The 14,616-nt window shown below is 41.9% G+C and overlaps 2 protein-coding genes across 8 annotated transcripts in view; both read right to left on the minus strand.

The window, feature by feature from the left end:
* Positions 1 to 6,682, minus strand: part of arhgap46a (Rho GTPase activating protein 46a) — a 45,350-nt gene extending 38,668 nt beyond the window's left edge. The window contains exon 1 of one of the 2 annotated variants that reach the window (XM_044121860.1): positions 6,263 to 6,682. In XM_044121860.1, coding sequence (XP_043977795.1) covers positions 6,263 to 6,276 — 14 coding nt within the window. In that variant the 5' untranslated portion in view covers positions 6,277 to 6,682. The remainder of the gene's footprint in view (positions 1 to 6,262) is intronic. The other variant, XM_044121861.1, reaches the window with a different exon arrangement.
* Positions 6,683 to 8,212: 1,530 nt separating this feature from the next.
* Positions 8,213 to 14,616, minus strand: part of sulf2a (sulfatase 2a) — a 72,693-nt gene continuing 66,289 nt past the window's right edge. For 5 of the 6 annotated variants that reach the window (XM_044121863.1, XM_044121866.1, XM_044121865.1 and 2 more), the window contains 9 exons: positions 13,043 to 13,139; positions 12,843 to 12,937; positions 12,711 to 12,770; positions 12,463 to 12,629; positions 12,145 to 12,287; positions 11,849 to 11,957; positions 11,724 to 11,757; positions 9,911 to 9,964; positions 8,213 to 9,530 (listed from right to left, as the gene is read on the minus strand). In XM_044121863.1, coding sequence (XP_043977798.1) covers positions 9,500 to 9,530; positions 9,911 to 9,964; positions 11,724 to 11,757; positions 11,849 to 11,957; positions 12,145 to 12,287; positions 12,463 to 12,629; positions 12,711 to 12,770; positions 12,843 to 12,937; positions 13,043 to 13,139 — 790 coding nt within the window. In that variant the 3' untranslated portion in view covers positions 8,213 to 9,499. The remainder of the gene's footprint in view (positions 9,531 to 9,910; positions 9,965 to 11,723; positions 11,758 to 11,848; positions 11,958 to 12,144; positions 12,288 to 12,462; positions 12,630 to 12,710; positions 12,771 to 12,842; positions 12,938 to 13,042; positions 13,140 to 14,616) is intronic. The other variant, XM_044121869.1, reaches the window with a different exon arrangement.

The following is a 14,616-nucleotide window of genomic DNA, read 5'->3' on the forward strand; positions in this document are numbered from 1 at the left end:
AAATCACAAATGGAAAGTGTTCCCTCTGTAAGGACGTTTTATCTGAACAGATAAATGTCATTGCCACTTAGTGGAGAAGAGTAAACAGACTTTCAGTAATCTCCAAAACTGTCTAGTGCAGTTATCAACTGAGATGGGCCGATATTTGTTACCACAATGACGCAGCCAAAGGTTCAACAACCAGACGAACCAGTTTGCTCGCAGAGCTACAGGGCTGGTGCAAACAAACTAGTCTAAACATTGGGTTTCTCCCAAACTGATGCAAGGTAAAAAAAGAAAAGAAAAAAAAAAACACAAAGAAAAACATAACCTTTTATAATCAGAGTTGTTCCGCAAAACACTACCCAATTGAAAACAAAGGCGAACTAGATGGCGTGTGATGTGGACACTGATATCACTGAGAAAAATAGGTCAGCTTGCTCTGGGTCAGAATAGGATTCTCACAGCATCACAACCTTAACCTTGTGTAATACACCACAGTTTTGCTGGATCCCCATTCTGATACAAGGAAGAAAATGTATAACATGATCCTGTGATGTTTATTTCAAATTAAACAAGTCAAAATTAAGACTTTTTAAGACGTTTTAATGCCACTTTGATTGAAATTTAAGACAAACAAAAAAAACAACATAAATATATGGAACGGTTGGGGGGTCCTGTTCTACTACAGTCACATCACAAAGTCCCCTGTGGTGCCCAGCTTAAATGTGTTTTGCACAGAATGTACATAGCCCAACAACATATGTGTTGGCAGCAGAAGTGAGCCAGTAGCAAAAACAAAATCTGCTCAGCCAACTGGATCTGCACCTAATGATAGACACAGAAAAGATTGCTAGCTAGTTAGCGTGGATATATTAGCAGCTAGGTAATGGTAGGCTTCACCGTCTTGAGTCACAGAATGCAATGAAGACTCATGACTCAAACTTTAGCTACAAAAACAACGTACTGGCCATCTTTCAGCCAACCCATGAGAAGTGTGCAGCAACAGGTGGGGTAAGGGCAGCAACTCAAGTGTCTGTCATTTCTTTAAAAGTACTTTAGGCCATTAGAGCAGTATAAAGCTTTTGAAACTGCAACTTTTTAACCCCTTTTGGACTAGTGTCTACTGTTGCATTAATTCACTGAACAACCAAAGTATTTTATCACTAATGCCTGTTGATGCACACTCCAAGGATCAAATTGGAAACACTTCGCCACTGTCTGGAAGTCAAAGTGTGTTTAGCATATTTGCTTACCAAATACATGTTAGATCTACAGTACAGACCGAACGTTTGGACACACCTTCTAACTGAATTCAATTAGAAGGTGTGTCCAAACGTTCGGTCTGTACTGTATGTGCTATGTATTTAAGTTCAAAGCAACATCAGATGAATTTAGAGTCTGACAAAAACAACTGTCCATACATTTATAAGGGGTTCAAACTTTGGTATACATTGGTAATTGTAACTGGCTTGTGCCTAAGAAGCATTTTGTAAAGCGAAAAAATATGGTACCTTGTACATAAGAATGTCATGTGACCTTATGCAATACGAAGCCTTTGAAATAAACCTTCTTCTGAAGCCTGTGGTGGTGCACAACAAAGCCAACTATTGTCAGATCAACAGGCGGGCGCCCATTCAAGGAGGTCTCTGTGCCGCTACCACACGAGGAGAGTCCAGCCAATGAGAGCTAGGGTAGAGGGAGGAGTCTGGGTCATGTAGGAGAGGTCTGGGGTGACCTCCAATACCAGTTGCCCCATATTTAAAACGAGAGACAATTTCCGCCTCTCCTTTGGCACAGACTTAGAATGGGATCCCACAGGGTCACCGAGCCACCTTGGGCAAGCCCAGTGTTTCCCATACTCTCTTCCAACAAACAATTTTACATGGCTTGAGTGAATTCACGTCCAGGAGCCGCCAAACTGCTCAGACCCCGCTGAAGCAAAGTGATTCTCCATGAGTTGTGAAATAAAAGCGCCTAACCCTTTCAAGAGCTCCAGGAGAAGGTTTTTGTGGGTCGGCACTTCAAAGTTTGTTCAGATACCCGGCCACAGTATCTGCCAACAAACTGAATGAGGAGAAGCGTTGCTCAAATCTCTCTATGGAGAGTATTGCCAGGTCCGTTGTCCTGCATTCTCCCGCCAGAGCTTTCAGGAACCTCCACCCAGTTCAGCTGAACAGTCAGTGTCTGTCCGAGGTCGCACTCAGCAACAGGATCACTGAACTCTTGGTATTGTCATTCCTGAAATCCCCCCACCCGGCTACCTGAAAACATATGGAGACTTTTGAGGTCAGATATGAGGACGGGATCAGCGCACAAACACGCCTCTTTCCGTCCAGCACACCAGCTGTCACAAAGCGAACAATGGGGTCACTTGTCCAAACAAGATAAATCCAATTCCTACTTTATTGTTGTAAATTGTATTGTATTTCTTTTGCTGGTGATTCAACAATCCAGTTGCAGTAAATAGAAAATCAGAAACACCAATGAAAGCAAACCAAAGTAGCGGTGGAGAGGCCTACTTGATAATTAATTTCTTAGTACAAAAACATTACCGCATCATAAAGCAAGGGTAGTGAGTGGTAAAATGCGGTGTTTCAAATAAAGTTTCATCTTACAGGCTTTACACACCAAGACTACTTTGACCAAATTCTATCAAATTAATGTATCTTTTTGAATCGTTAGAGAAAATGTGATCTTTACCATTATATTAATTTCATTTTTCCAATGAAGATGGTTCAACTTTCAGTCATTTTTGTGACGGCTATAGGTAAACCAGACTATTCCATTTCTTTATTTTTTGAAATAAAACTAATTTTTCAACAATTTTGTTCAAAGACTTAACATCTCTGAAACATTTCTTGCTAAACAAAGTCCACATACGTATTTAAGCAAGCTGGCCCCTGTTTGTCTTTCCACCAGCAGCAGTAATTTGTACCATCATTTTAAGAGGAGCCCCACCTTCACCCCGTTCCCCCAGATGACATGATAAACGATGCCAGCGTCTAATCCCGGCGTGGAGCTAGGAGGTTAAAGTGGAGGTCAGTGGGCGGACGAGGAGCCAGGCAGGATACGCACGCCTGTTCGTGTTGTCCTCTGGAGGAAGTGAAGACGCCGACCCTCCAGGATTAGAAACGCAGAGCAATCTGGTGAAGATGTTAGCGCTCAGTCTGGCCGGGGCCCGACGGGGAGAGGAGGATTTAAGAGGCCATCGCAGGGGATCAGCATGCAGGGAGAGATTAATATTTCCCAAACAGTGGAAGAGCATTGCAAAGTTGTGGCCGTGTTTTGTTCCACTCCTGTGTGATTTACACCTTTCACTCAGTTTCTTGACAGCCAACTGGTACGACACGCACCGGCTACACAGGTTAGAACGAGACGAGTCACCCGTTCAGATGTCTATCTGCGTAGTGCAACGAGTTATTATCCGCTTTAATGCGGCCGAGTGATGATCAGCATTTTCCGCGTTGGCTTCGGCTCCGCTGTGCGCAGGTGAGGCGATGCAGCTCCCAGAGCACGAAAAGTGTGCAACATCAAATGGTTGTGCAGGTGAAGATAAGCGTGTTTGACTATAAACCACCTTAACCTCATTACGGAGTCACTGCTGCAGGTCACGGCGAACCAGGGTCAAATTAGAAGGGTGTGTTGGGTTCAACAGAGCTGATCCGCAGATCTGAACAGGATTACAGTCAAGGAAAAAAAAAAAAAAAAAAAAGAAACACATGGACATACTAGGGCTGCAGCTAATGATTTTAGTTATCAATTAATCTGTTGATTGTTTTGACAAACAATTGATTGATTTAAAAAAAAAAAAAAACGGTCTGCAGATTTTTAATTTGACCCAATTTTATACTGTATTAGAAATACATTAAAAGATGCAAATAAACCACTAAATTCAACTCATTTTTAAAAATGGAAAAAAATGACTATTTTGTGAATTAGTGAAAAGCTTGACCATGTGTAGCAAAGGATGCATAGCTAAAACTAAAAATATATATATTTTTAAACTAAATAAAACTTCTCAACAACATATGAGATACGCTATAGAGCAGATCGGTTCATTACTTTTAGATTAGCAGATCAATAACTGGACCTAAATAGATTTATTTATTACAGTGAAAACTATGCCACGCGAGTTCTGAGTGACAAACATTTAATGGCAAACTTTTGGGGTGTTTTTTTTTATCCAAGATGCATTTTTACAGTTTTGTCTTCATTACTTCTCTGAATATGTTGTACTTTCAGCAACTGGTCTTTATGCGAGTCTGTATACTCCAGTTAACAATTCATCAATTACTAAGTTAGTTGATGGTTAATTCAATAAATCGAGTTATCATGATTAATCCAATTAATTGTTTCACCCCTAAAGAAAAAAACAAACACTAAATCCTGGTGACATTTTTAATATTTCAAAGTATTTTAGAAGCACTCAACGTCAAAAACACTTTAAAATGTCCCGCAGACCAGCAAGAAGATTAGTTAATTGTCAGAATTTCTTGTAATTTTGTCTCTGAAGAAACTTCGATTCATTCTGTAAAGAAGATAAAGTAAGTTGTTCTCCTTTTGTTTCAAACTTCTACTGCAGCCCAACAGGGTAAACACCGAGGTGACGTCCCATTGTGATCCCAGCCATTCATATTAACAAGCCCGTGCAGGGAAGATAAACTCTGGTTTGCGACGACAACAAATGGATCGGAGTTTACGCCATAAAATGATGGGAGGCGAGCTTAGTGGAAATGGAAAGGAAAAACTTTTAAACCGCAGCACCCAGGCAGGATGGCGATGGGATCTGCTGCACCCAAGAAGCCATGTTGGCCTGCTGTACCAAACCAACAGCTTCAGGCTATGCACACAACATCAATAGCTTTGGTTGGTTTAGGGTTTTTTTTTTTTTAGATCATGTATGTGAAACCGCTGTCAATAAGAGCTCTTTACAGTCAGATGACATGTTAAAAAAAAGTTTTTTTGTTTGTTTTTTTTAAATCACCAATAGGTACATATGTACCAGGGATAAAACAAAAATGATTCTCAAGGCCGCGGCTCCATCAATTGAGCCATAACAATACCTAGGGAATATGTATACATTCCCTACATCTTTCATGTATTGTCACAACCAAAAGCAATGCATGTCACTGGGATTTCATGTGGTAGACCAGCACAAAGCCGCATAGCATATTGTCGAGGAAAAAGGTTGGATGTCTGTGAAACGCCTCCACAAACAGAAGATATGAAAAATGAGGTGTGTCTTTGTATCAAGTCCCTTTTACCCCGGCATCCCCAATTAACACCCAGCACAACTCATCACCTTTGTGTCATTTCCTCTCAATATTGACAACAACAGTGAACAAACAGCATCATGAAGACCAAAGAGCATAACAGACAGGTCGGGGAATAAATAGTGGAAATGTTTAAAGAAGAGTTGGGTTACAAAACAACATCTCAGGATTTAAATAACTACTGAGTGGAAATAGTATGTCACAGCTGGCAACCACAGAGATAAGGCTGTTCCCCACAAACACTTGGGGGTCAGGAGCTTCTATCAGGAAAATCACTTTACATCACACTAAACGACGGTGAACATATGAGGAGGATCTAGCTGTGGGGGCTGAAATGCAATAAAATAAACTTTAAAAAAAACGGAGTTGAATTTTAAAGCACATCTGCTCTGAAAAGCAGATGGTGAAGGCATCCAGCGGAATATAAACCCTTATGGCTGAGGCTGAATGAGCCACCAGTGAAAACCGGAGCAACAAATGGGAGACTGTGGAACATTTACTGGCCTCCTAAACCACAGCAAAGAGGAAAGTTAGTCCAGCAAATTACTGGACGAGATCAAAGCCAATTCAAACGATGTGGCTGCTGGTGGTATATCATTTGGGAGAAGATAAATTTCAAGTCACACTACAGCTACTGCTGTGTTGTAGGTAGCTCGTTAAAACTCTTAATTAGCGACTAGGAGCTGCAGACGTTTCAGTGTGAAACCTGTTGTTTTCAACGCTAACTGTTAGCAAACTACAACAGCTTCAATAGGAGTTTTAAAATAAGATTACCAACAGAACCAGCCAACACGTTTGCAAAGAAAGCCAACAAATGATCTAGTTGTCCGCTCTTAAAGCCTCTCTTGCGTTGTCTCTATCCACAAACCGTAAAGTTTGAAATTAATTTGAACTAATTAACCAGTAAGTGGCGCGAGAGCAATCGGGATGATAGCGAGCACACGCACCGAGCTAAACTTTCTGCGTTTAATTTCGGCGTTAATTCAAAATAAAGTGGGTAAACTTACCTCGTTCCGGCCATTTTTCACATTGTAAACGAAGTGGACGCAATGAAGAAACTCAGCTCTGCTTCGGAGGTTAGTTTTTCGGAGCGGTGAGTACAGGACGGTCCTCCCGGCGCTGCCTGCCTGGGTGAATCCGATATGGAGTCTCCGCCTCCCCACGTGAATTATGGGGTTGGGATGGGGGTCACCCGGTCTGCAACCCCCACCGAAGCACTAATACAAACTTCCCAGCCTACATAGAACTCCTCCTCCTTTACTCCACACCACTCTGCCACTCCCGCTTCACTCCCCGGCTGTCCGACGACAAGCCGGAGCGTTTGTGACTCATTCAGAAACGGCTTCAAAAGTAGACCTTCCAGTCGGGACCACTGGCTGCCACCTTTAAATAGAGCCTCGTGTAACCCATTACTGTTAACCAAAATAAATATGAATTTCTGAATTACCCAATCTTTTTTTAATATTAATACCACTTTCTAACCCTTTACTTGCTCTATTTTGGGTTCAGTGGGTTAGAAAGACAAAGTTGAACCTGTTTCGACTGTCAGGGGTCATTTGGTTCTGTTCCGGTATACTACTGAAATGGAAGACCGCTGTATTCAACTTTCAGAAAACTTGTCTCACAGTGTTTAGTGAAATGAAAGGTCACCAGAAATCCTACTCTTAAAGTAGGAGCTAAACAAGCAACCCTGAGTTCAGTATCCAATATGGCCGCTTATGAGCGTTTCCTATAGGAGCGAAGAGCAGCAAATCGGCTCGAAACGGCAGCTATTGTACAGTGTAGTGGGTGGAGTCATCGCATATTTGGGTGGCAGTCCAGAAAGTAGCATCCATACGCAATACAAACTCAACAATGGAGGACATGGAAGCTATGTTGACCGTTCTGCTTAGTCTACCATTGTTCTTAAAATCTCCAAATACACTCAGTGGTAGTTGAGTTTTTTCAAATGACAGGTTGATTATTGTAAGGGAGTTGCTCTTGTGACGCAACCAGTGACTTCACCCCCTAGCCAATCAGTGACCTACAGTCTTGACAACACATTTTAAACCGGACTGAATACTTGGGACTCCAGCAGAGAAGTTTAAAAAAAAAGAAGAAAAAAGAAGGGGGCTGGTACCATGTAACTAGAAAACTGTTATTAGCAGACGTTGCGCTGTGTAGGAGCTAATGTAAAAGAGACATAAATTATAGTAATTACTGCCAGTATAAACTATACACCATTAGTTTATATAAAAATACATTGGACACTCGTATCATAATAGCACTTTGCACCGTTTTCCAAATTGCAACCAAAATGCTCTCTTCTCTGACTTGAGCCATTCACCAGACATCCAAAGGTGACTCAAACACAGCATCCATACATGAAATATTAACTGTTACTAATCATAATCTCAGACACTGTGTTTTTAAATTGGGCAGTATGGCTTTCCACCCAGGGCAGCACACCACAAGGAATGTCATTGTAAACAGATTTTAGCTAATTTTCACAATGACTCAAAGGAAATATTAGGAAGTGTGTACAAGGAAGTGTGTACAAGGAAGTGTGATTACGTTGACGGAGCATGTACTTCACAGCTTATGATTCAGTGCTGAATCCAGAGGTCATTTAAAATCTGAAATGTTTAGATTGATTGCACCTCTGCTGGATAATTTGAGTTTGGCTTGGAGCAACAGAAAAAGGGTCTCACCTTGTCAGTGCTACAAACTGCACTGATTAGAGTGACAAGTTTACTCAGATCTTGGTTTGCTATTTCACATATCACTCAAGTCTTGGACTCATGAAAATAATTGTATTAGAGAACATATTCACCTTATCTACCCATTTTTAATTATGTATTTTATTTTCACAAGCTGCTCTCTGAGCTGCAGCGTATTCGCCCAAACCAGATCTTATCCAGTAGACAAGCAGACAGAGACACCTGCTGGACAAAAACAACACCATGACAATAAAACAATAAAATGCATGCCTTTTTTTTTATTTCAAACAAAACACTTTATTATCCACAATTACTATCAGCTCTATTTAGGTCTATGGAAATGTTTACAAAGAAAAACAGAACATGATCTAACAAAAAGCAAGTACTTCACATCAAGTATTATTAAACTGTTTTTTTTCCCCCCTCTGGCACAGAGTAGACTATGTGTTGATTATTGTACATCTCATCACAGTGAATCCTTTAAGTGCTTTTCTCATGTAAATAAGGACAAACATACAAATCGTGGGATTTCTGAAGTCGCTTCTTACCCAATACGTTCATTTTGTCAACTTGTGTTGTACATTGAGGTCTGCCTCTTAAGAATTATAAAAAAATATTGTAAACATTTATATTAATTGCACAACATACATTCAAATACATACTGTACTGTACAGCAAAGGTTTAATTCCGTGTTGTTATCCAGTAGCACCATGTATAGCAAGCTAATCAAACTATAGAAACCTCTAAAGTGTGGTACAAAGGAGTAACATCGAAGTCACTAATGTCACTTTGTGTTCAACGGTCAAAAATCCTTCTGTTCTAACTGTGAGGGCGTGTCCAGTGAAGGCCTATTCAAGGGTTTTCTGTGCAGGTGGTTGACCGATTGTAAAGGAAAAGTCTGTTCACTTCACATCTCACGGCTGTGAGGGAGATGATTCCTCATAAAAAGACATTCATCAGTGTTAAAAATCAACTACACCACAACGGGTTATGGCGAGGAGGTTTTTTTTTGTTTTGTTTTTTTACAGTTGGTTGTTAGAAAGTTCACATCACTTCCATGTGCAAACACGTCAGTGCGGTAAATATGTTTGTCCGGTTCCTCATGAGCACGTGCCACGCTGACATAACGAGGCCGTGATGTCATCGTGTAGCAGCAGAGTCGAAGCGTAGCTCATCGCGTTTCCATCCCGGTCCCGTTTCCCGCCGAAGAAAGCAGATTAAAGCGATATTCTGTATGTTATCTACAAGGATTGCTGTCAAAACCGAACGGCACCTGCACACCAAACTAACCCGAATGCAAATGATAATGAGATGTTTTTTGATGCAGATAACTTAAGAAGTTTTCTTAGCTTCTTCAGTCTTAGTGTCTCATTCACGCAAAGGCAACAAAGAGCAGCTCTCCCAAAAACTAAACCCGGTTTAGAGATGAACAGTATCTCAACTTCATGGTTCAGCGAAGTGTGGTCAAGGTCCTTAGGTCTGTATATAGTCTCCATGCTCCGTCCTGCGCTGGAGGAGGCTGTGGTGGTCTGGGGCTGCAGGTGGTTACCCAACCCATCCTTCCCAAATCTGTCCTCTGCAAAACCAACAAACAAAACCGTCTGAGTTAAAAGTGCAACCCGAGGCATCCGATAAATACCGTCGTTCCAGTTCTTTCTACCGCCACTGCGAGAAAAAGCAAAAATAGACGATAGGAGGACTGACAACACAGCATTATAGAGTTTTTTTTTTCTGCATTGCAGGACTGTTATTGACTGGACAAGATGAAGGAGGAAAAATGAGCCGCAGCTTTGCAATGTAGGCTGTTACTGTAAATGAATGAGTACAGAGCTAAAGCAAATGGCAAGCTGCTGGGTCGTCTGAGCGAGCCGAACAAAAACCCGGAGAGAAACGGGGCGACAGGAGTGGAGCTTGCTTGGCTGACTACAAATAGCAGATGAGTTATGACAAACTCACAGCGACTTGGACGAGGGCTTCTTCATTTTTGGCCTCTTTCGACGATGAACTGGCCTGAGGCATGCTCAGCATGTACACAGGCGCAGGCCAAATGCACGTGCATGGAAACAAACAGGTATAGACGCACACACGGCGTACGCAGGCGTACACACGTACAGGCATGCACACACACACACACACACACACACACACACACAAACAAAACAGAGACGAGTCATTAGGGTTCAAAAACAGGACCGGCAGAAACAGCAGAGCAGTGCTTGAATGTTAGCCTGTTTGGAGTTTGTTTGAATCACACTAAAAAGCTTTAGGACTACGATAAGACATAGAGGCTTAAATTAAATTCAGATTATTATTTTTATTGATTCCTCTGACAGCAGACAGTAAGCAGAATCATACAGTGCCTTGCAAAAGATTTTACACCCCTTCAGATTTACACTTTTGCAGTATCAAGTGAACCACTTGTTGCTGCTAGCGGCGCCAACCAAAAGTCATAAGGGGCCGTAAGCAGGACTTCATTTGGGTCCCGTCACCCTTTTCAGCGCCTCTAACAGCGCTTTAATCCAGATGTGTTGGGATCTGGAAGAGGGGGTGGAGCTTTCTCTGGATTCTTGATCTGATAAGGCTGATCTAAGGTTGTAAGGAGAGTTCCTCTGGATTATGAGTTTGTTCTAATTCCTTTTCTGGGATCAGAAGGAGTTTCTCTGCATAATAATCTAAAAATTGGTCTATATAGTGAATAGTGAATACTCCACAATATTTTTTCCTCGTCTTCAGGGGGTCTTTTTGTGGCTCTAGTGTCCCTTATATGACAGTAGGCTGACAGGAAAGGCAGAAAGAGAGGGGGGAAGACATGCGGTGAATGTCGCCGATTCCGGGAATCAAACCTGCGACGGCCGCGTCGAGGACTCAAGGCCTCCAAACGTGGGTTGAACTATCCCCTACGCCACCACAGCACACCCCAATACTGCACAATTTCTAAAAGTAATATAAGCTTGTTGGAACTAATAAGAATATTGGAATAAGCAGAATGAAACGACAACATTGGGAAGCGATAATTGATCTTTTTTGCCGAGACGTGTTTATGGACAAACCCAACCTCAAACACAAAGAAACCGTTAAACTCATAGCATCAGTTGCACTGTGAAGATTATACTTCCACACTTTTATAAAGTAAACTTCACAATTCCCTTGAAATATTGGAATCTTTTAATTTATCGATGCCGAAACCAGTAAATCAAACTTAATATTGTCAATCTTTATAAACAACAATTTGCGGCAGGCTCCTGAACGTCTGGGGGCCCCTAAGTAGAGGCTTAATTCACTTATGGGCAGGGCCGGCTCTGACTGCTGGGTATGGCAAACCTCAGCCTCAAATTGTGTGCTGCCTGTCAGGAGCGATGCCTGTATTTAGTTATCTTGTTTGTTATGTAATGTTCCTAACAAACCTCTAAATCCTAAAGAGTGTTTTACCCTGAGATTTAATCACACACTCTGCCACCCTCTATCTAGTAATCAGGTGACTTCTGACAGCAGATGCTAACACTGCAGTATTCTAGTGGCAGAGTAAGGAGTCTGTTTCCTTTTTTGTATCACTCTCCTTCCACCTTGCAGTCATGCCCTACTTTGTGTCTCAACAGGGACAATCCTGATGAACTAATAACACGACAAAATGTGAAAGTGGTGTTGGATTCACTTTTGTGAGGCACTGTAGATGAAGCTTTGCCGTGCAGACAGAAGCCTCCCTGATTTCATTTTGTAGCTTTACTTCCATCTGGAGTGGTTGTAAAAGTCATCAGAGAGGAAGACATACCCGTATTCACTGTAGTGGCTTCTCTCCTTTCCCCCTGGAAGGAAGTTAAAGGGATTAACATCGCTCCAAAATCACTCGAGAAACAGCGACTGCTCACGTTCTGCCCAGAGAGGCGTCTTACTCACCCTTCTCCGGGTTGCACTGCTTGTGGCCCTTGCAGCTCCTCAAGCCCATGAGCTGTTGGTGCATTGAGTTGAGCGCGTTGCGATCCAGAGTGCTGACAGCATTTATCAGCTGCGAGAAACGAGCGAGGACAAAATGTCAACGAGCGCTTTGTAAACTCTGGAAAATGTCAGTAAAGCTCAACACCCCCCCGTGGATAAAGGAATGCACTGCATTCTTTTTTTAAATTTTTTAAAAAGTTATTATTGTTGAAGTATTTATACCCTCCACTACGGGTGTGTCTGTGCAAACAAAATACCTGGAAGGGGTCGGTACTGAGGTCAAAGTATTCCATGAAACCGGTGGCAAATTCACAGAACAGGAAATTGTGTGTGTCATTGATGGTCCTCAGGCACCAGTATGTGTTGTTGTTGGCACTGGTGCACGCACAGAACGGACCCACTACAGGGAGAGGGAGGCCGAAGGGGAAAGGGAGGGGGCAGATTTAGAAAACAACAGCTGTTCAGAAAAAAGGTCGCCATAATATTGTTTTTATCTCATCTGCTGTGACAAACGGCAGCAGAGGTAGAAAACACCTTCCCAAATGGTTTCTGAAAAGCCATTTGTCGTTCCTTACTCGTCCAGAAGGGGGCGGTCTGCCAGTGGTGGTTGTCGTGGGTGAAGCAGGTCAGACCAGGCATGCTGCAGGTGTCGTTGTTCTGGAGCCTCTTCAGGAATTTGCGCAGCTTTTTTCGGCGCTTCTGCTCCTTCTGCAGCCACTGAGTCGTCTGCTTGTGTGGCATTCTGACGGGAACAAAATCTATTAGAGTGACTGAAATATTCAAATTAAAAATAAAAACCTTTACTAATGAAGTTAAGTTTTACCTGAGCAAGTGCATTTGCTCCACGTCTAGCAGGTAAGCCTCCTTATTCTTGAGAAGATCACTGAGGAGACAAATTTCAGCCGTGACATTTGGTGAATCTCCGCGGCGGTCTCATTTTGGATGACTTGCTCACCTGGGCGCGTTGCACTGGCATTCCTCTGGCCGCACCGTTTTCAGGTGACCTTTCACCTCACGCAAGTTCTTGATTTTGGTCTGCAAGGTTTCAATCTGAGAGCAGCGAGAAGAACCAGAGAGTCACCTGGAGCACGTTATACGTCAGACAAGCTGTGGCGTTGGACTGGCTCGGCAGAGTTCAGATAAAAATGGGGGCACCTCATGCTCAATGTGCAGTTTGTGGTCCTTCCATGCTTGGAGGGACTTGTAGAGGCCCCCGTCGCACTTCACCGTGTCGTTCATGAGGATCGAGCATCTGCACGTAGAGAAAAATACGTATAAAAATAGGTGCATATTTAGTGCAACGCAAATGAAACTTAAAACCCATCCGGTGTAAATGCTCCCGAGTGAAACCGATGGATTCATCCGACAGTGGAAGCCGAAGGTTAAAGCAGAAATCATTTTGCTGCTGTTACTATGTGTGTTTTTAAAGTTGTTGTTGGAAAATTAATACTCCTTAAAAATGCTTAAAAATATGTAGAAAATGCAGTGAAGTTGTAGCTTAAGCTCAAGTTGAATCAAACATCTGGTTTTCTTTTTCTTAAAATACTATGGAAAACAGGGAATTTATTAAAAACTAAAACTCCTTGAATTTCATCTCATCGTCCTCTAACTAACTTGCCTTTATCAGATTCCTTGGTTGAATGGAACATGTTGTAAATCTATATTTGTGAATACTTAATAAAACTTTCAATTGCTACACCTTTCACTGTCATTATTTTAGACTTTCATAAAGCAACTTAAGATTAATATTTTCATTGCAGAACTTAAGAATAGTTTGCTTTAAAGACGCACAAGCACACCGACCTACTTCGTTGTGGAGGTTGCGTCTTCTCTTTCTCTAATATGTAAATTCATGGATTTCTTGTTAGTAATCGCAGTACGTCAGCAGGTATGTGTGAAATGGGAATCCTTAATTTACATTTGCTGTTTTTTAAAGAAAGATCCAACTTAGGATTGGGTTTGCAAATTAGCCCATGGCTAGAAAACCTCCGTACAAAAGCTGCGACAACCACTTTAATCTTCATTGCTGGAAGAGCGCCCAAAGTTATCTGTTGTTGATATAAGTTGGTATAAAATTGAAGTCAGAGGAAGAATAAATACTAAAGCGCTCCTTAAAAAAACAGAATGGATTTTCTGACTGTTGAGAAACGAGGTGAGAACGAGTGAGAGAGTGAGAGTGAGAGAGAGAGAAAGAAAGCAAGACAGGAAGGATGAATGTATCACAGCAAAGTTGCTCTGGTTCATCTTGAAACAGGCTGGATGTGAACTGCTCCAGTAGGCGTCTCTAGGGAAAACAATAGGGTTGTTTTAGTGATGCTAAGCTTGCTAATCGCTTATATATGGTGCTGGAATAACAGCTCTGTAAATGTTTTCTGTATTTCTAACTACTGGTAAAACCCCGTTTGCAGACGCATCGATGTGTGAAGCCGTATTTTTTTCAGTCACTTCACCAGAATGACTTCAGCAGGTGCTAATCATTTTACTCCATGATGTGGCACGTTTGCAGTTCTTGTTTTGGTTTGAAAAGGAACCATCAAACACAGAACATCAATCTGTCTCCACGTGTTGATGTTGCATCAAAGAGGCTGAACAACCGGGGGTCGACTACAGCAGACAGCAGAGAGGCTGAATGTAAATCAACGTTGCTGAGGTATTTTATTATTTTTTTTTTTCTGTCTGCTATGAAAGATGCTCGGCTTGGAAATGTTGGCCGTCTTTTGGAAATCCCA

This window comes from Gambusia affinis, linkage group LG07 (genome assembly GCF_019740435.1).
Source record: "Gambusia affinis linkage group LG07, SWU_Gaff_1.0, whole genome shotgun sequence".
Lineage (NCBI taxonomy): Eukaryota > Metazoa > Chordata > Actinopteri > Cyprinodontiformes > Poeciliidae > Gambusia > Gambusia affinis.